At 40.2% G+C, this 22,255-nt stretch overlaps 1 protein-coding gene across 7 annotated transcripts in view; it reads left to right on the top strand.

The window, feature by feature from the left end:
- LOC309720886 (teneurin-3) overlaps positions 1–22,255 on the top strand; it is a 133,354-nt gene that overhangs the window by 94,765 nt on the left and 16,334 nt on the right. For 3 of the 7 annotated variants that reach the window (XM_082558102.1, XM_082558101.1, XM_082558100.1), the window contains exons 15-23: positions 333–356; positions 1,508–1,654; positions 2,192–2,408; positions 6,965–7,084; positions 8,945–9,206; positions 10,158–10,425; positions 11,358–11,501; positions 18,420–18,669; positions 20,618–20,638. In XM_082558102.1, coding sequence (XP_082414228.1) covers positions 333–356; positions 1,508–1,654; positions 2,192–2,408; positions 6,965–7,084; positions 8,945–9,206; positions 10,158–10,425; positions 11,358–11,501; positions 18,420–18,669; positions 20,618–20,638 — 1,453 coding nt within the window. The remainder of the gene's footprint in view (positions 1–332; positions 357–1,507; positions 1,655–2,191; positions 2,409–6,964; positions 7,085–8,944; positions 9,207–10,157; positions 10,426–11,357; positions 11,502–18,419; positions 18,670–20,617; positions 20,639–22,255) is intronic. The other 4 variants (XM_082558105.1, XM_082558104.1, XM_082558103.1 and 1 more) reach the window with 3 other exon arrangements.

Below are 22,255 nucleotides of genomic sequence, written 5' to 3'. Positions count from 1 at the left end.
AACATCCTGTCACTCATGCTTAATATTAGCTATTCGGCTCAATCACCATAACCACTGTGATACATTCAGAGGAGAGAGATTGAAATTAGAGCAGCAGCTAACACGTGGGGAGGACAGCAATAATCTTCGGGAAAACTACCTGCAAAGCTTCTTTTCCAAATATTTAAACCAAGTTGGCAGGTACATCAGCTTTATGCCAACCACGGTTTCCACTTTTTGTACTCCCTGTAAGTTACAATAAGTAAATGTGTTTGTCAGTCTTAGCTCTCTGCCACCACAGCGATAAGTAATTTTCTTTTCCAAATGTTTCCCTTTCCTCGGTTGTGTAATAGGAGCAGTCAAGATAGGATATAAAGGTAAATTGAACCACTACCCCCCCAAGGGAGATTGTCACGAACAATCCCTCCCTGCTCTTTGTCTTTCCTAGCACGGCGTATATACACCTGTTTTATGTCCAAGTCGATCATAATGTTTCTGCTGTGATCCTGCTCCCCTCGATATGTCCCCTCATTTCCTGTCCGTCCTTACCAGTCTCACACCAGACTCCACGGTCCCTTCTCCTCCCTGTCTTAATTCCCTGTGTCTGCCAGATTAAACGCCCTGAACTGGTGTGGTTTAGTCATGTTTGGGCTCCCTGTCTTCACCCTCCACTAAAAGGAATGCGATCTGGCAGCAAGTGCACTGTTTTCTGTAAATGTGGAGACTCTAGACCCTCCCTCCTCTTCTCACTCTTCTCCCTGCTATTTACATACACTTCCTCTTCCCTTTGATGTTGCTGTTACTTCACATGAGTGCTTCAAACATCTGCAATGTACTACTCCTGCTTTAATTATATTCAGGCAAAAAAAAAAAGAAAAAGCAATGAACTTCCAAGACAGTGTTTCGAGCTTCTTAAATGGGATTTGTGCAACTTTTAACTAAAATAAAAGAAGAAGAAGAGCAAGATCCTTGAAATTCTGATTCACATATAAACAAGAAAATTGTTGGGGAATTGACATTAAGAGACTGCAGTTCATTTAAAAATCACAGTGTGAGGATCCATGTAACCTTAAAAGATGCTACTTCAAAAAGAGCCATCCAGACTTTGATTTAAACACAAAATCACTGCTGTGAGCATTTGACTCAACAAGCATTCGCAGCATCTCCCACTGGCTTTTCAACAGTAAGTAAACAACTGAGATGGTTTGTTGTCCTTTTATCCCATGCATTTCCCTTTACGCTGTGGTTGCACATTATAGTAAAACTCATGTGAAACGACCGTAACGCCTCACAACTCCCCACCTCCCCTGCCCCCCATCCCCAGTCCTGTTGGAGGTGTATTGTACCGTACGTTCACTTATTACTGTCTTTTTTCTTCTTTTTTTTAATCATTTTTGTCCCTCCTTCTCCTCCGTCCACTCTAAAAGCCCCTTTCGCTCTTGTCTTCTCACCCCTTCCTCGCCTTCTCATCCTAATTTCCTCGTCCTGATGCGTTTGGCTGTTTGACATATACGTGATGTGTTGACAGACGGCTGCCCCGGGCTGTGCAACAACAATGGGAGGTGCGTCCTGGATCAAAACGTCTGGCACTGCATCTGCCAGTCAGGATGGAGAGGGCTGGGATGCGATGTAGCGACCGAAACGCTCTGTTCAGATGGCAAGGATAACGAGGGAGGTAGGAAGAAGTAAAAGCTTCATACAAATTGTCTTTTTAGCCTTGGAAAAAAAACTGGTGCGTATCTCTTATTGCACCAGACAGAAAACTGGCTTTGATGTGGCTCCTCGGTGACATTGCAAACAAACAAAACAAATCAATCATACATAAAACATCACTGGAAAGAATATGCTAATGTAGAGGCAGAGCAGATTGTTAAACAGCATGCTTTAAAATATACAGTAGATCAATTATAAAGACTTGTTGGCACTATATATTAAAACTCTGCAAGCTGGATTTCTAATGAACTTCTCCTTGGCCTAATCAACACCCCAGAACTTTTGAGGTTCGCGTGTGGCGACAGACACTTCACACTCTGTGTCAGTGCAGGATCTCTGTCGGTGCTTTAATGAACTTAAGTTCATGTAAGAAGTCATCTTTGTGTATCAGAGGTGAACACAGTAATAGAGATGCTTATGTTTTCCTTCGTCAAACCCAAACATATCCAGGTCAACCGAGCTTTTCCTCCCTGTCTTGACCGCCCCTCCTGTTTTCCAGACGGGCTCATCGACTGCATGGATCCAGACTGCTGCACTCAGATTGCCTGCCAGGGTCAGACCTACTGTCGTGGCTCACCTGACCCAGCTGCCATCGCAAGCCAGAGCCAGAGTTCAGTCGCCCAGTCTTCTTCTAAGAGCTTTTATGAACGCGTCAGTTTTTTGATCGGCCCCAGTGGCAGTCACGTGATACCCAGGGATAACCCTTTCAACAGCAGGTAAGCAGCTTAATGAGTTACTGACAGCTTTTTAATTATTTGGATCCAGTTAGCTGTTTGCTGTCTCATTACCGGTAGAGAGGCACACCTGTGCAGCCCCTCGAAAATGTCGTAGGATCTCACATCTTTGTCTTTGCAGTCAAAGTGACAAGCCTGTTTACAGTCGCTTGGTTGCCACACGGTTTTATTTATTTATTCTACAAATTGGGATTAAGTGGTTCAGGAATAAGCTTGCTCCCTGTTAAAATCAGCCCTTATGACTATAAAAACATAAGGATTAGACTGCTTAAACCCAGATAACAGGACCATGTGATTTTCCAAATTGAAAAAGGAAAGTACAGCATAATTTAATTTTTGCATCAGTGAGCTGCCCGTCACACACAGTTTGTATAACAGAGACCTGATAGAACGCTTTCTCATTTAAATCTGTTCTTCCATCAAAAAACATCAAACACGGATAATTTTGTCAAGTTATTACTGACTGAAAAAATTAGAAAAATCCTGTTGTTGCAATGTTGTACATGATGACCACTTTGATGACAATGAGTCACTTCTTTAGTTCATAACTCATAAAGGTGACATTTCTGTTTTATAAGAAGGTACAGGATTGCAGAAAGTTTCCTGTAATTATTAGCCACGGTGAAAGACAGATTTGTCAGTTGTTTGGCTGCTCACTGCTACCAACTATGATACACTGTCATGAAATTTTGTGCAGGCAGTCATTTTAACCTGGAGAATGTAAAATGGACATCACTTTGACCCTGAAAAACAGCATCACAGTTATACCCGTTTTCTACATTCTCCTCTGCTTATCCACTTCAGGGTCATGGGGGCGGGGCTAGAGCCTAGCCCATCTGTCATACGGTGAGAGGCATGGTACGCCCTGGACAGACAATCAGTGTGTTAATTGGGTAATCACCAATTAACCAAACACTGCTCAGGTCTCTGGACGCACAGAAACAAAAACTGCACACAGAAATGTTTAGTGTAACCTCGCAAAGCTGCTCAAAAACTATTCTTTTGTTTTATTATTATTTTATTTTTTTTCCTCACATTCCTCAAGAAGTTTAGTCTTTTGGATTTTGACTCTTTGACATGCACCACTAGATATATTTACCCCACATTCTACCCACACAGATTTATTGTGCTTCTGAGACATTTTGACACTGATGGGCATAAAAGCTGAAACTTTTTGTGTTTCTCAGGACTCCTTTTATTCATTGTGACACCTTGCACTATGCCTACGTCTTTTTCTTGAGCTCGTTGCATGAATTTGATTTTTAGTGGTTTTTGTATGACTGAAAAGTTTGATGTAAAGAGCAACAAGACCTTACCTCATGATTAAAGTACTGTACAATATCTCTGTGCAAACTGAAGAGACTGTTATATTTTTCATGTAAACTTCGGTGCATTCCCACATCTGTTCAGAATCACAAGAAGAGTTTGTTTTGTGACTGATGGAGAGGAAAATGATTGCCAAACTGTGTGCAGAAGGCTTTGGGAATATTTCCGCCAATAGTTTAAAGTAATCCTTATGTAAATAGCATGCTTTACTGAAAATATAGAATGAGGCAATTCCCCACAGCCGGGTTCTCAGTAATCCTCATCCTCATTGTCTTCAGCTTAATGTCGATTTCATGTCTGGCAGTGGCATTAGCTCTCTTGCTCAAAATATTCATTTGCCTTTTTATCTCCTCATAGAAGTTAGTTTTATAGTCAAAAACAGTGTTTTAGGAGCTCTGCAAACATGCGTAGTCCTAAATTTTACAAAATTAATTACCTTTTTTTAAATCTTATCGCTACATGGCAAATACTGCATACATGAAGTACATTTTGAAAGAGTCATATAATGAAGTAGAATTTAGTAGTGACAGGGTTTGTTTGGAGACCCCTTTTTGTTTTTTAATTCATTTGAGGTTATAGCGTGAATAATTTATCCACTGCCTTTGCAGAGTATACATTATGAGAGTCTCTGAAGCACTGGAACAATGCCAGAAGAGAAGACTTTCAGCGACGGTAGTGACTGTTATGCCAAGCCGTAGAGTATCTGATGTTTAAAGGTAGAGAAATGAGACACAGCTAGAGGTCATTCATGTCCTTCTATTTTTAAGAAGCCATTGTGTTAGCCCAGAGAAAGGCAGCCGATTTCAGTGTGTGGTCAGGTTTCAGAACTCAGCAGTAAAGTTGTCCCTCGTATAGCACAGAGAATAAAACATGTGTTGTGGTGTAGTGCCCCCCCCCCATCCCCCCAACCCTCTCCCCTGCACAATAGTTCCCCAGCCATATCACATGTCCCCACACAAGTCTCCCGCTGGGTTTTGAGACGTTGTTTTTCTACCGCCAGTCTGGCACAATGACAGATAAGAATGCATGAATTATATGATTCATTTCTGGGGTTTCAGCAGGTGGTGCGACTTTGCGTTTGTTTGGTGGTTCAGTTCTTGTATCATCCGTCTGCCTCTCAAAAGATTAATAGAGTCACAGGGAAGGAAGAGGGAACCTTCGCTGTGGCTCTTAAGTGGCCTTGTTCTTTGAGCCAGTAAATAAACGATGGGAGATGGTTGTACCAGACATGAAGCGGGAGGGAAATGAGAGGCTAAAGCTGTTGATCATCTTTCTTTCTCGCTCTCTCTCGCACACACGCTCTCACTCTCATATACGTAATGACCCGGAGATAAAGTGGCAAAATAGAACATTTTTTGCCCACCGGTGAAAAATGCAGAGGGAACGCTTTTAAAATTCTGCTCCACGGCTGAGAAATTGGAACAGCTAAATGTTGATGGAGAAATATAGTTTTGTCTTTCCCTTTAACTGTACCTTCAAACAGAGGACTACCTTAACAAATCGCTTCGCACTTAAGAATATAAAAATAAAGATTAGTGTTTGACAAGTTCTACCTGCAGGCCCAGCAGTCGTGATGAATAATGGCAGAGGATGAGGATATCTGATGCTTTAAATTATGTATGAATATTCCGTGTTTGTGATTTACAAAGCAGAAATGCACAAGAAAATGCCTTTTTTTTAGGGGAAAACAGGGAATGAACTGCTAGAGGTGCTGAACCTATTGACCAGAAGCAAATCCATTTACCAGCAGGGAAAATCTGAGTTGGGGAAACTAAATGAGTAATGCTCCCCCATGCCAGACTAACTACCACAGAGGTACCCTAAAGTGAAGCATTTAACCCCCCATCCCCACCCAACACTATAACCACCACTGCCGCTGCCATTTGCTCCAGTAACATTACAGTTTGACCAGCGGTAGAGGGTGAACTACATAAATTATAAATCTGCCACCATATGTGAACATCTGGTGACAGATTTATGTTTCCAACACATTGTTGTGTTGGAAACATAGACGTAGTGTGTTCAAAAATTCTCTTTTCTTCTTTTTGAACCAAACGTATACACACATTGTTGCCCACAGACTTTAAATGAGCAAAAGCCTCCGCTTTTGACTCGTCACTGCCTAACACTGTATGTGTTCTGTATTCCAACTGCATTTTTCCTTTCACATCTAGAGTACTTATGGCTTCACCTTGTAAAAAATCGCTGTGGCGATTCTGTTGTGTTGTAGAACTGCTTTTCTTTTTCAAAACCCTTCATTTTTTTCCATTTGTGACAGTTTGCCTCGAGCATTGAATTTTGTTGTTCTGAATTCCTATAAAGTGCCTTTTGACACGTCACTTGCCTGGCTTTGCAACTTCTCACATCAAGAGGATGTCTGTAACTGAGCTGAAGAGCTCATTCCAACACAATTCTTGTTGATATATTATCTTTCATCACAAGTATTACTACAGACATTTATCACGCTAGCGAACGCAAGACTTCAGTATGACACTGACAAAAGGCTCTTTTTCAGAAGCAACAGCACTTGCTGGAATAATCACACTTGGATCACACCCTCTTCAAATACAATTTAGGGGAAATTCCAAATTCAGCAAGGTCAGATAACAATACTGTGAATATTTCACTCGTGAATCTCATTTGATAGCCTCACTGCTGGGTGTATTGTACACTTCATTTACCGAGTTGACTTTACTGAGGAGACTGATAATTTAACTGTGAATGTTGTTGGCTAGAGAAGATGCTGTGTGTTTACACTTTATTCCCACAGTTTTCTGCAATGGCCTCACAAATTGAAATGCCCTTACAGCTATACGTAGTGTGTTCAGTTGTGTCTTGTCATAACAGCACCTATTTTTATATTGCGCATTAAATGCATGAAAAAAATCTATATTTGCATTCTTGTGGAATATAAATGCTGCAATACGAGTGCAAGACGCTGCAAAATCTTAACAAGAAGCCCTCAACCGACTGATTTATGGGTCCTTAAAAGCAGTAAACAGACACAGAGAGTGGCTCTGTTAGGTGCCGTTTTCATGAGTAACGACCACTGACGTGTGTGTGTTCTTAACAATCAGTAAGTCATACCTCTTAGCTCATGCCTCGGGCAAGGGGATGACAGTTGTGAGCAGTGCTGATGCGGTGGATGCTTGTTGACACCGGCTGGCATTGTTTGTTTACTCAGCTCTTTCTGTGTTTGTTTGCCCTCACAGCCTGGCATCAGTCATCCGGGGTCAGGTCCTAACGGGAGATGGGACACCGCTGATTGGAGTCAACGTGTCTTTTCTGCACTACTCAGAGTACGGCTATACTATCACACGGCAAGATGGCATGTAAGTTAGTTTCCCCTGCTCACGTGCATCATTAGGGGCATACAACGGAAAACACAGTCATCTTTACACAACGATCAACAAGTGTACAAGCAGACACCCAGCCAGCTCAGTCTTGGGTTTTAACCTTTGCCCTGGCGAAAATATATTTGTAGCATGTCCTGCTGTCCCCAGACTCGTGTGGAAAAATCCAAGAAAAAAAGGCTGTCCAGCAGAGGAGGAATTGTCCTGGCAGTTATCCAAAATGTGCTCAAAACAAATCGAAACAGCAGCACATTGTGCCCTAGAACAATTCCTCATGCAAATGTCACAGTGGTGGAGGCCATTTTGAACCAGGCTGTTTAAAATGCATTGAATCAGCAAGGGTAGAATCAATCTGCCCACAGTGTAGTAAAACATGGGATTACTGCCTGACCTTCTCGTGCTATTACCACAGACTGGCTATTAATAATGGGAGTGCAAATACATACAAGACAAACGTATGTCACACATTTTACAGCGAGCGTTCAGCTCAGGTAGGAGCTTCATTTCGCACATGGTCGTCAGAGATTATGAATCGAGCCTTCGTTCGAATTCAACAGATAGAAACCATGTTTATGTGCTGCCAATGTGGAATAAAAGGCTTATTGAGTGGCAGAGAATTGTACAGCTGTTGTTATGAATCACAATCCTTGGGTCCCCAGATAGCCGAGGATTAGCTGATTTCTTCAGATATTCCGCCCTGTAACTCTTCTGACAAGGAGCGTGATAAATGGTCGGGGATAATCACACTTGGTTAGCCAACAGATCCGCTCAGTGTGTTAAGAAGGGGGGGGGGGGGGGGGGCAGCATCAAAGCCTGGCCTCTTGCAGCTGTGAGCTCCCCACTGCCCAAAGTGGAAAGAGCTTGAGAAGGAAGCTGTTTTAGGTCAGCTGCACAGCTTGGTTGTCGCTGCGTGTGCGTGTGCACGGGTCCGGGTGCGTACATGAGATGTGCGAGTATTCAAATCTCCGTGTGTGTGTGTGTGCCTTTGTGGATGTGGATACATACAATGTCACTACGCAGATGCTTTACCCCCTGGGTAGTGGAGCACGCTGAATATATAGAGCAGCACTTCAAAGACTCGCCCTTCATTTCCAAACCAGTAACTTTTCCCTGAGTAATGTTGTACTAATTAAACCAGTTCACCAGTGAAAACTCCCAGAACTCTGAACCAAATTCAACCATAAAGTGTCTTCTGACACCACGCTGAGTGAACAGAAGTCATAAATTAGATTCAGTGAATAATAATATTATATGGAGACTGAACAGAGGGATCACTTTGATAGGGAAAACTGCCTTTGAAAAAGGGATTATCAGCCTTAACATAAATATTTACTTTGCTACTTTAAACTTGAGGAGACATTTCAAAATTATATCAGTCTAAGTTTTCGCCATCATTAGTCATTAATAAAAAAACAAATCCAAGGCGATGGTGGTGATTAAATCTGGAAATGTGCTAATGCTGCTAATGAAAGGTCAGTTACTTAGTCTCGATTCCTTTGGTAAAATAACTGATTATTGCAAATATTCTTTTGGCTTTACATAAAAAATAAAGGTGTTTGGATGTTATGATGAAGTATTTGACTTGTTTTCAACGTATCATGTTTAATGGTTGTCTTTTTGACAGCTAAGAAACATGTATAGTATATAGTTCTATTGTAACGAATGGAAATGAGAGTCAAAATAATGAAAATTAAGTTCAAAGATGTAAAAGAAACCTCTAAAGATTTTACTGCAGAAGATGATTTCAGTATTTTTACATAATAAGTGCAGGTTATTCAGTTGCTGTTTCTATTTAAGCATTAAAATTCGTACGCTTCTATTTCCTTCCAACATTCGAAGGTTTGACCTCTTGGCCAACGGTGGAGCATCACTGACGCTGAGCTACGAACGAGCTCCCTTCCCCACATTGCACCGAACAGTGTGGCTGCCCTGGAACGTCTTTCATGTGATGGACACGGTGGTGATGAAGCGGGAAGAGAACGACATCCCCAGCTGTTACCTGACGGGCCTAGTCAGGCCCAACCCCGTCATCCTGGCCACACCCCTTTCCACTCTTTACAAGACCTCCCCAGAGGACAGTCCTATCATCCCAGAAACCCAGGTGAGATCCATGTCATAGAGGGGCATTGGATGGTGGTCAGTCCTAGATTTATTGGTATGACGCATTGTTTTGAATGACCTGTGTTTGAGTCCAGTATTACAGACAGCAATGCTGAAAATACACAAGCACAGAGTAACAATAATGCTGTTATCTTCCTTTCACCATGGCTTTCTTCCCTTTTTTAAACTGCGTTTTTTAAACTCTTTTTTAAAACAGATTTGCCTTACACGATGCCTTTGGGCTTTGATTGAACCGAGGCATCTCCACTAAGCCATAAATTGTCTCATAGCAACACTGATAAATTCTAAGGGTACATTGCATGGAGGTTACATGCCTCAGGATTTGGTTTGTTTCCATTTGGCCCAAATCTATGTTGTAAATCCCTAAATGTAGAAGTTGACTTTGCAGCTTTTGCTGTTTTTACTGTTTGGAACAAATTCTGTCTGTGTTACATCAGAGGGATGAAATCAAAATCATTGGACATGCTTCAACATAAGTATAGTGTCGGTATGTGAGGCAACCAGGACGAAAACGAAAAAAATAAGAATGACTTCTGTCAATTATTAGTTGAGATGTTCAAATATTTTTTTTTCCCTGAGACTTTTAATAATGAAGAATTCATTTACTGCCTGTGGAGCTCAATTTGCATTTAGAAGATTGCAGTTTGTGGCTGGCATAAGTAAAAACTCTTCTTTAAATAGTTTGGCTTCCTAAAAAGTTCATAATGTTTGACTGCTTAGAATAAAATGTATGTATTTCTAGCAACAAACAAGGTTTTTCTGAGATGAAATTCGTTTTAATGTGACCTGGATAATAAATTGTATGTATGTTATCCTGCATTTGAACTTATTGTCATTAAATACATACGTTTGTTGCTCCTATTAACTCTGTTACTTAAGTCTACTCCATGCTGTGGCTTTGGCACTGGTCTGACTGCTAATTAAATCTTAGGTCCTTCATGAGCAAGTGGCCATACCAGGCAGTGACCTCAACCTGGTCTACCTGAGCTCCAGGGCAGCTGGCTACAAGCCCATCCTCAAGGTGCTCCTGACCCAGGACCGTCTCCCCTTTGGCCTGATGAAAGTCCACCTGATGGTGGCCATCATGGGCCGTCAGTTCCAGAAGTCTTTTCCTGCCTTCCCCGACCTTTCTTACACTTTCATCTGGGATAAAACAGACGCCTACAATCAGAAGGTCTTTGGCCTGGCGGAGGCTGTGGGTGAGTTCCTGCTGTGAAGCTGCCTACTGAAGATGTTGTGTAAGCATAAGTTCACCGCCAGATACTTGTGCTACCTTCAGGCAGTGAACCTTAGTTGAACTTTTAAAGATTGATTTTACTTTTTTTAAATTGAGGGTTATTTAGCTGGGGACTGCTTTTGTTATCATGTGCAATAAAGATTTAGCAGGTGGTGTGAAATCCTGAAATCCCCCTGTGCTGCATTTTTGAAGGCCATTGCTCTTTTGCTGACTTCTTTGTTTTGCATGTATGATATTTCAGCAGCTGTGCACTTACTGAAATATTGCCTCTGAGGCAGAGGCCTGGAAAAAAAGGGGGAAAAACAGCCAAGGGTCAATAGTCAGAAATACTGATGAAAAAATAAAGTGACAGAATCTTTTCATGCAGAATATTTTGATTATTTTATATTATAACTGGTTAACTGAACATACTTATTTATATACTGGTGGGGTACAGACTTACATCTAGTAGCACTTGCATCATCGCAGTTTACTGATAAAATTTTCAAAGCTCAACACGAACTGAGAGTTCAGAGAATTTTGCAGCATTTGTGATTTTTCCTAAAATGTGCTCCATCTGAACTTTGATCATTTCAATATTTCTTGCCACCTTATATTTTGATTATTTGGAATTGTGGTTTATTTGCATTTACACAAGATAAAACAGACAAATGAGAGGAGAATACATAAACTCCAAACAGTGCAGGCAAGACACAGAAACCCCATGGGCCTTCTAAACTCATCCCAGCTGGAGAAAATTAAACAGCCAAAGAGAAGGCAGAACCAGGAAATACAAGAAATGGCGACGACATGTACTGAATGTCTTATAAGCTACAAGCCTCATTGCTGCTATAAGTATCTTATAAGGAGGTTGTAACCTTGCTCACCACAGGCATCTGCTGTCATTACTTTCAGTGTCAGTGGGATATGAATACGAGTCCTGTCTTGATGTGGTGCTCTGGGAAAAGAGGACAGCGGTGTTACAAGGCTATGAACTGGATGCCTCCAACATGGGCGGGTGGATGTTAGACAAACACCACATATTGGACATTCAGAATGGTAAGAAATAAACATGTATACAATATGCATGTGTGTCTGCAGAGATAGGTAGCCTCTTTGGGTTACAGGCAGGTGGTCTTTACCCCGAATCACCGCAATAAATACTTGAATCAAAATGAAAGATGGTTCGTCATCCCATCTGCAGATAATAGAGGAGAGTTTTGAAGGGCCGATCATTCACAGTAATGACTGAATAAATCAGCGAGTAAGCCACCAGGGTGCAAGGCTTGCAACGATTCTACACCACTCAGCTATTTTAGGAAGAAGACGGCCTTTTGGCGCTCACGAAGGCTTACACTTTTGATGAACAGGCGTCATGTTTAATTCTCGCATTAATTCAATAAACTTAATTAATTTCTTGCTCTGTCATCAATCAGATTCTCTTTAATCGGCAAGTACAATAAATGGACATGAGTTTGTCTTTGTCGAGCTGCTGCACAGTTATGAGAAAGGGGAAACATACATAATGAAACTATCAAATATACCTACAGCAAAGTCACTGCTGGGTTACAGTACCAGGAGGTCACACTCTATAATCTGGAGATTTCAGCCAGCACACTATTAAGGGGTTTCAGTATGTTACTACTGTGGAGGCAGTAATATGACTGCAATTATAGGAAGTGTGCCTCAGGGCCTCGGGCTAGTGAGTGCATTGTCAGTTTGCCAGACTGCTGTTTTGACATTAAACCCACTTCGGCTCACAACCGTTGTTCCAGTTGTCCAACACAATTTGTGTCCTTTTCATCTCGAAAATAGTCGAGGTCAGTCCGTAGTCTCACACTGTCAGAGTGGAGTTGGTGAATACATATTTTGTTTTCATTCGAATAGGTTTTATATTTTTGTTTGGTTTTTTTGGCATAGAAAGCTGATCTTGGCTCATTTGGAAGTAAAATGAAGCATTTTTAAAATCCCTTGAAAAATGGATCTTTATAGTTAACAGAGCACAAACTCATATAAGATTCCTTTGTTTTGCCACGAGCAACAAGTGCATCTCAGAAAGGAAGTTACAGATTTGGTAAAGGTTTTATCACTTTCTTTTACCTAAACTAAACAGAATTGCTTTGAGGAAATGAATTGCACTTTTGCAATAAAATGTACATTCTTTTGGTGCAGAACAGGGTTTTTTTTTTTATTATATATGCTCATCAGCTAGGTGGGTGAAACTAATCAGTATTAATCCCTTCAAAACATCAGTAAGCACGTACTGTGCTAGTGATGGGTACCACTCTACAAACATCGCCCACTCAGAGGTCAGACTCTGCACTAGCAGGTGTAAGTATTGAACTTTTATGATGAATTGTTCTTTACAGAGCTTTGTTTGAGCAGAACGAAAATTAATAACAGCATAGAAAAACTTTTAGCCCTTTTTTTAGCTTTTATCAGGCCACTTGTTGGTTTTCAGATATATCATAGAGTTCCATCATGTTGAAAGAATGTCAGTAATGGCTGTCACTGATGCTTTAGATCATGTGCATTAGACTGAGTGTTTTTACAATGAAAATGTATTATCGTCCATCACATGCAAAGCTTTACATTCAATATTCTTCAAAGGCTTGGATCCTAAGAGCCACGACCTCTATTTTAAAATAATATGAATTTGTCAATATGATAAAAAAATGTGTATAAGACACTCTGAGTAGCTCTATAGTGAGGCTGAACCTATAAATTATGATCATAGATTTAACAGCACACAGTTAAAAGATCTGTGTGGCTGTTTGGGAATTAAAAGAAACAGTTGTTTTTATGAGTGTCTGTGATTTTAATGCTAAATTTGAAAATGTAAAAATGCAGCATGTGCTGAACAGTTACATTTCTTAAGGTCTCTGTATCGCCACAGCTTTGATGTGTTGTGTAAGGAGGTTCACATGAGTTTTGGAGCCCCCTTACAAAGCCTCTGCAACCACCCAGCACTAAAGTATAAATCTGGTTCTTTCTTGTGCCGTTTTATCCGGATCCATCAAACTTTTAAGTGAACCACTCAGATTATTTTTGTGACCAGATATTTTGGCTACCAGAGGAGGGCTTTCTGTAAGGTGAAATGTTTGTGAACTCGTTTCTGCCTCCACAACTGGCAGGTACAGAACTATTCATCCCACAGCTACTCAGTGGGTTTGCACAGTAATATCATCCATGTGTTCTTCATATATATATAACAGGCGACTCAGAAGTCAGAGATTGCGAATGTGTGTTTTGTCAGAAATGTTTGTGGAAAACATGTCAGAGAAGCAGTTTCTTTGTTCAATCCTTGATGGTACTTTGTCCTGCTTCTTTGTTGAACATTAAAAGAACAGACATAGAAACCCAATCTGTCAAGCCACCCGGAACCTGAAGTTTGTGAAGTGTGCAAAAGAACACTGAAATATGCTTCTAGCTCGACTGCTGCTGGTGCAATGCGTTTCATCCCACCTGTCTCAAACTATAGCACACCCATCTCCAAAGCCTTCAGAGTGGCAGCATCACAGTTGGAGTTGTTGTGAGATGCATTTGTGATAACAGATAAGTGCAGCATGTGTGATATGCTAATGTATGCGGCATCCTTTATTAGATTGAGCTGTACCGTGTGTCTGGATTTATCAGAAAATCAAACGTTACTGTGCATGAAAAATCATCATGTGCGGGCTTATTTTTGTACATGGAAACAGTGATGACAGAAATAAAACAAGAACCAGATGGTGTTGAGTGTTTTCTTATGCAGTAAATGCTGCAGCCTCCCCGAGGCTTTTTCACACTTTTCACTTGTCCTTTTACAACGGCGCCCTGAAAATATTTAAACTGACTAAATTTAAAAGATTCAAAAATAGCAAACTCGTGTTGTTTTGTCTCATTGATTCCTGTCTGACAGGAGCAATCAATTTGCCGAAAGGGTTTCATGCTCCAATCCTATTAGCTCACCCCAAAGACGGTGTGCTTGGTAAGCCTGTGAATTGTTTTTGTTAGCGACTTTGGCATGCTAGTTTATGCAGGGTTCACATCAAAGTGTCAAAAGCCAATCTGTAAACATATCTATGTTTGCGCTCACATTAATTGTTTTTACAGAGGTAGTGAGTCGGCACCTAGTTCTGCCTTGAATTCCCTTAAATTTTCTCAGTACAAACTGAATTATTCAGTCTCGCATTCAGCTACTTTTTGACATTTGAGATTTATAGCTCATGTGGGTTTTTGGGCAAGGAATGCAGTTCGATATCCTCGGTCAGCATGAAGATGAATCCAAATATCACTGTTTGCCTTCATTGCTGCTCCAGTATTGATTCTTTAATGCTGTAAACCTTGACTAATGTCCTCACCCAACATGCTAGCAAGTGGTGGTCCTCTGCAGCCGCACAGCGGTTTAGCTCCAGACATTTGCTATCGGTCTTTGTTGTGACTCTTGCTTCATTTTTGCACTACTTCTAACATCTGAGCACTTTTTATCACATCGTTTGTGTCAAAAGACCCAAGCAAAAAGCCCTCTCCGTCTCTGCTTCCACTCCAGTGCCTGTCAAACTAGATAAGGCAAATTGCTGGTGTCTGTGCTTTAGTCATGTCCTCCTGCCCCTCCTATCTTCGTTACAAGTGGATAGCCCTTCCTCTCAATCTGCAGTTTGTCTCTATCTAGGGTAACATAGCTGATTCTTATTGGACACAGCCAGGGTTCAGCAATTCAGTATCTCTGAGTATACTTACTGTACAGCTCACGCACATGCTGCATTTGAAGCACCGAGATGTTTCCTGCCCACTTTTAGCCTCAATCAGGATCAGTGGGAGCCTCGGTGCTATCTCTGAGAATGACACTGTGCAAAGGAGAGTAGAAAAGGACAGGGTGCAATTAAGACGCACTCCCTCGCTTCCCCTACGAATCTCTGTACTCTCTATGTGTCACCAAGGTGACATTGCTAAGGGCGCTCCAATTTTCTTTCTTTTTTTTCCTTTTCTTTTTTCTTTCAGGTACAGAGGCTTGGCCTCACATTTGTACCATTAATCATCTCGAAAGCTGTGATGTTGACATTAAAGAATTTTTTTTTACCACTACATGCCTCAAATGAGCCTTTTATCAAACAAATTATTACCTTCTATAATGAGTCCAAAGAAAGAATCAATTCAGTTTGTAGGTGGAACAGTATTGTGTGTAGAGAAGAATTATAATTTCTATATACGGGCAGAAGGCAAAGTTTGTAAAGATGACATTCTGGTCCTTGCTCAAATATTCCTGTAATAACTCCTCTTCTTCTTCTGCTTATTTTTCCACTTTATTTTCTGTAAGAGAACATAGCCTTCATGGTTTCTCCACTTTTCATTCACTATAATTTATCATTATACACATTCATAGTTTTGATTGTTTTCTCTGTTTCTGCTATTATTTGGGAAATTCTGTGTTAATCCTGGAGTCTAACTGTGTCTGACTGTTTAGTAATGTGGTAAATGCTGCGTGACATGCGGTTACATTACATTATGGTTATTTGCTTGTTGGATGGAAGAGTGTTGGAGTGATCTTGGAGCAAGAGAGATAACAGACTCTCAGACTTTAAAAAAAAAAATTAAAAAAGCTTTTTTTTTTGTCCCATTTTGCCAAGTGAAACAGTGATTTCTCTTTCACCAGCTTCTATCCAGAATTTGAAACACGCCTCCACATATTCGTTTACTAATCAGTGAGCAGACACAATCCTAACGGCTGAGCCGTTCTGCTGCCATACTTATATTTTGAGTCTCCTCTGCAAAATCTGTCGAGGGAGCGCTTTTCGTCTTTACACTTCAGCAAAGTTTTCTTGCTGCAGAAACTGTATACTCTCCTTGTCTCAGGAGCGGGAACTTATTTCTAAGAAAGTTTTTATTTACAGTATTTCTTCCAAACTCAGAGCACAGTAGAGTAAAAGCATGAAATATTTATGGACATATGCTTATGAACTCTAAAGCCATTTTAGTCTGGACACTGTAGGAGTCCCCTTATTCGGCCTGGGGCAGTAGACAGTCAGAAGCCAAATTCCCATCAGTGCAGCTCTCCAGCTGAGACTTCACAAGCTTGATCCTTGCAACAATCATCAGCAGTAATGTGTCATGACCAAGTGCCCTTGAGGGAAGAAAGCTGCACCTTAATCTGCTCTTAAGTTAGAGGCAGACATTGTGTATGTGAGAAAATCATAGCAAAAGGATATACGATGGTATGTGAAGTGATAGTTTGGGGGGTAGCGGATGATTGATAAGTATATTTAATCCATTCCATTACACTGACTTATAGCTTATGGTAAGACTTATGTATACAGTAATGTGTGATGGAAGTGTAAATAAGAGAGGACCACAGTGGCGTGCCAAAACGACCTTAGCATTCTTCTTTTTCTTTACTTATTTATTTATTTTTGGCTCAATAGCTGTACCGCTGCAGCTGATCTACGTCCTACACACTGCGGTACATCTTAGATATTAAAAATGTCTTTGTCTTTTCTGGGAATGTTAGGAAGTTATTACACAAACAGACATTAAAATTCTAGTCAGATTACATAGTTTATTTGTTATTTGTGGCTCTGATTCGGGGTGCAGCCAAAACCTTTCAGTTCACTGAGTGTTTTCATCACACTGTGTGCTTTATTCAGTGAGCAGACGCATGGATCACAGTTCAATTAAAGTCCCAAGGTCGTGCGTTTGATGGCGTCACACGTAAAGCCTTCCCACGGACCTATTTGTCTTTGTTAGAGGCTCATGTATAATGCTTTCGGATACAAAAGACAGATTGGTCAGATCGTCCTGTCAGAGTCTCGCCAGACCGTGCCTTCATTTGAATTTGTCCTTCAATCAATTAAATCAATGAAAGGAACTAATCAGAGAAGGGACAAGCAGCGTGGCTGCATACTTGATTTCCCATACATCCAGGGTTACGATGGCTTATGGTACAGCGCTGTGGGAGAACGACATCATGCGACCATTCAGAGGTGTCATAGATCCACTAATTAGGACAGAGGCAGTGTGAATTCACACAAGTTGCTGGATGTGAATAATTAAGTGCTTCCAGCATGCACTTCTTCCCTTTGATGTTTTTTTCCCCTTTGAAGAGAGTCCCACTATATCAGCACCCTTTAAAAAGCCAGTTATAGCTGCCTCTTGTTAAAATATTAATCTTTAGTGACTCACCAAATACGGTGAGTCCTTAGTGAAATGCACTATTATTAGGGGGTGGTGCACTGCACTGTATTTATGTCTACCGCCTCTTTGTGACTAGAGGAGAGCAGGATCCCTGTTAAGTTAAAAGAAAATTATTTTACATAATGTATACTTCAGCTTTGCGGAGAGTTTCAAGGAACCCACTAAAACAGCTGTAGAGCATTTCCCAGCATTGAAGTATTAGGTTATATCAGTTAAAACAATGATTAAGGCTAGTTCCCCGTGTGCTGCCTTGACTCCCTGAACTATTTAAATCAGATTGCCTGAGTTTTATGCAGTATAAAATAAACCAGTCATTTGGACTATAATTTGTTACCTCTCATTTAAAAATAAACAGCAGTTTGTTCTGAAACATAATTTTCTGATGGCTTATGCAGAGTACTTTAGATCATGAATTTGAAAATTATCTTTGCACATTCTCTTTATGTTTATACCGTTATGAAATGTGCGGTGTTTGTTAGGTCTAGTGAGCTTAGCAAAGATGCTGCAAGCTGAAGTAACAAAAACACACAGTGCCACCACTGTTCTTTCTCTTTATTAATTAGACATAATATTAAAAGTTAATTTAAAGTAAGTGTGAGTCTTTATGTCAAGCTAATTGCCTCTTAGTTCCAGCTCTGTAGTTAACACCAAGCATGTTACCTAGAATGGTGAACAGTTCCTTTAAATACATTGTTTTAGCAGATTTGAACTACTTTATATTTCTGTTTTATCTGGATTTGTCTGGCTAAATTTTCAATCCTGTAAATTAGTGTTGTTGGGTTTTTTTGTTCTTTTTTTCCCCTTCAGGCATACTTTACAAAGGGAGTGGGGAGAACCAGTTTATCTCTCTCCAGCCCCCTGTGATTTCCACTGTTATGGGGAATGGACGGCGTCGAAGCATCTCGTGCCCCAGCTGTAATGGGCAGGCCCAAGGCAACAAGCTCTTGGCACCGGTGGCTCTGGCATGGGGTATTGATGGAAGCCTGTATGTGGGAGATTTCAACTACATCCGCCGTATCTACCCATCTGGCAATGTCACAAGTATCATGGAGCTGAGGTGAGGCTCATTTGTATGGGTTTTGTAATGCGCTAGACAGTTTACAAAGTATGTCATGTATTATGCAACAACATATTAATTTCAAGATTTAACTGTTAACCCTTGAATTTATTAAACATAACTAAACTTGAATCTTCATTTACGCAAACAGATAAATAAAAAACTGCATATGCATCGTCCACATTTTTATAAGAAGAAGCCACATACTGTACCCGACCCCAAAAGTGTGAACGAGAATATGAATCCCACATTTGTTCGGCGTGGAGAGGGAGACTGAAAGGGCATGGTGGACAGATTTTCAGTCACACAAATCTTTCCCCTGGCCGTAGAAATTTGAAATCTTTTACCAATCCATCTCCATAATTAGGAAAGACATCCTGTCTTCAGCGTGTAATTGGGATGATTTACGCCCTCATGCCAAGTTGGCTTTTCACAGCAATGACTCTGATTCGGCCAGTTGGCTTATTTCAGAGTAGCAGATGTTGATTAAATGTACATTGGACCGTCACCCTCCATGAGACACATACATGACAAACATATGAAAACTGCCTTAAGAGGACCAAGGTCACCACACTGTTGGCAGGTTGTGTTCATGCACTGATTTGGGAGTTAATATTAGGTTTACAAGGGTGAATGATTCTTTAAAATCTAAAATGAGCAAGTGTTTTGGGTGAAAAAAGAAAAAAGGCCACCAGAAATGAGTCAATATACCTGCACAGGTATAGTTTAAGACAGCATAGCTGTTGTGTTGGAAAGTATAAAATAATATAGATGGGGAAAACGTGTAATGCAGTAAACAAGCATGCATGCTCAGCAGCCCGTCACTAGATAAATAATACTTTAAGAAATGGTTTATGACTCTAAGCAACTATTTTACTCTGTTTACGGGAAGAGGAGCATAAAACACTACACTGAAGACTTGTGTTAGCCTTATTAAATTTAGTCTGACATAAGGAAAAGCAATGTCTCTGTTCACAATAGATGGCAGTTGCAATACATAAACCGCATAAACCAGTGCAGCAGGTGAAAGTCCATGTTTCTTTGCCTAATGTGTGGTATCATTCATAGCTTGGAGAAACAGAAGCGGCTGAGTTCGCTTATTTAGAATTTGCTGTTCTCTCTCAAACATTCAAAAACCAAAGTGGGTTGAGTTTCCGCTACGTGTCATGCAAGTTTCCTTGGTAACAGTACAAAAGTTATTCCCTCAACCTTTTTAAGTAAAGTGCAACATCTGTGTTGAGATTCTGCCTTCAGTGTTCAGCAAAGGGACAGAATCAATATTTCAATATGTGAGGTTAAAATTGAGAAATCAAGTCAAGTCAAGTCAAGTCAACTTTATTTGTCAATTCTGCCACATGTACAGGACATACACAGAATAGAAATTGCGTTACTCTCAAACCCTAGTGATTAGAAAAATGCAAATAAAATAATTAAAAAGTAAAAATTTAAATAAATACAATACAATTTTACGTATAACAAAAAAAGCTATGCAATATACAATATACAATATTCAAGTAAGAAGGCATAGTGGTGCAAAATAGGCAAATAGTGCAAATGGGGATTTAGTAGTGTACGGTAAGATCCAGTGGTAATGGAGGATGATCGCAAGAGTGCACGCTTTCCTCTCTGCGTCTACTTTCTGCCAAACTGTCACTGACTTTCTCTAGTGGCTTTGTTGACTTCAATGAGACTACTTTGCACTCCTGTTTGTTTGTCTTTCTTCCTTTAATAGACTGTGTGAAGAAAAATGCTATTTTTAAGCTTGTTTTAGTGCAAATCTTGCTTTTAATTAGCAATAAAATAGTCAAGCCTGATTCATTCCTATGATTAAGTAACAAAAAAAGAAAGAATAATTGAGTAAAAACTTGAAAATCAAACTATCCCTTCAAGATATACCAGTTTCATTGTCTTTTTCCTCTTTTTCTGCTTCCTTTGCATCCTATCATAGAAATAAAGACTTTAGACACAGGTAGGTGTATTGTCTTAGTGCATGTTTTGTTGTTTTCTTTCTGCATGTCATCATCCTTGTAAATATATGAATAACCTTCCCCTTTACAGTCGTCTTTAGCAGCAGTGATTATCATGTATAATTGTAACAGAACAATTATAGCTTGATTACATCTCAGCAAGATAAAGAGTGCACCGACTGTCAGAATTAGTGATTATTGACATAGTGTAAAACATTCAACTTTCATGCAAGTAATCACTACGTGTGACGCAGTCCAACTCGGAGCGCTGCAATAAACAGTATCATTGTGAAGCTTATGATTACATTTCCATCTGACAGATGTTCTCTTGTAGAGGGACTTACACAACTGCTTTGTATTCCTGATTAAGACAACAGCACTCTATCAAGCGAAGCTACGGAACACATTTCATACATTCCACTGGTGTAAGAGCAGGATTATGGAAAATGCGTGTGTGACTTTTTATATGAATTTAAGATTAATTTGCTTAACTCACCTGGTGGGCTTTAATTCTGTTTTACTTCTTGAATTCAGATTCGCTGTATTTCTCATTTCAAACACTTGGCAGAGAGAAGGAGGGATATGTGGAATGGCATTTACAGATAAACCTAAAAAAAAAGAAGAGAGAGACAAGAGTCGGTTATAAATAAAAAGGCAGTGAAGGGAGCATAGAGGCAGAGTGACGTGAAAGTCTTGACACCACAAGAGCTGCTGAATACTGGATCAGTCAGACAAATCAGATTGCCTGCAGAACAATGCCAGCTACCAAGAGTTTGTGATAGTTTCATCAGAGGATGACTACCACCTGCGCTTGCACCTGGGACAGGTACGGTGAAACTTTTGAGCTACAGGGGAAGATGAATAATTTGAGAACAGACACAGTCACTGGTTAATCCTATAGTCAAGCAGCAGCTTTTTTATCATTGATGGCCTTGGCACAAATGATACAATTTTATCACAAACACATGGCAAATCCTTCACAACTTACATTTTTAAAGGAAATGACCAAATAAGCTTCACACAGGTAATATTTATTATATGACCGTTTGATTGGACTGTATAACACCATACTGGTGTCTCCGTTATTACGCCCACCCCCTGAAGATTGACTGTAAAAGAAAGGGTTACTAATGTTTAACTTGTTGAATTCTTTATGGAACTTTGATAGCAGCCACCTATTTAGGGCATTTACTTTGACTCATAATAGCTGTCAAATTTTACGACTCCATCTTCATCATTTTACAAAGATGTTTCATTGCCACATTTATTTTGCCGTCACATTATCCACTTCCATTGCCGGTCAGCATTGAGAAAGGTACCATTAAGCTGGAGTACAAGCAGAGAAGCCATGTTTACGACTGCGCTGTAAAGCACTCGCTTTTTCATGTTAACTGCCTCTGTTGTATGTATCCATCCTGCCTTAACTGTAGTTCTTAAATATGTCGAGTTTTTTAAAAATGTGACAGTAAATCACAGTTTTGATAGCTTCTTTTTAAAAGTATAAATACCAGTTGATAGTGTGTTGTAAATTCGTTTGATTCTTTGTCCCATTATGTGACAATTGAATGCAAATAGAAACGAGAATTCATTAGTAGTTGCATGTTGTTAACATAAGCCAG

Source organism: Aulonocara stuartgranti (genome assembly GCF_965226115.1).
Source record: "Aulonocara stuartgranti genome assembly, chromosome: 2".
NCBI lineage: Eukaryota > Metazoa > Chordata > Actinopteri > Cichliformes > Cichlidae > Aulonocara > Aulonocara stuartgranti.
This window is presented reverse-complemented; position numbering and strand designations above follow the sequence as displayed.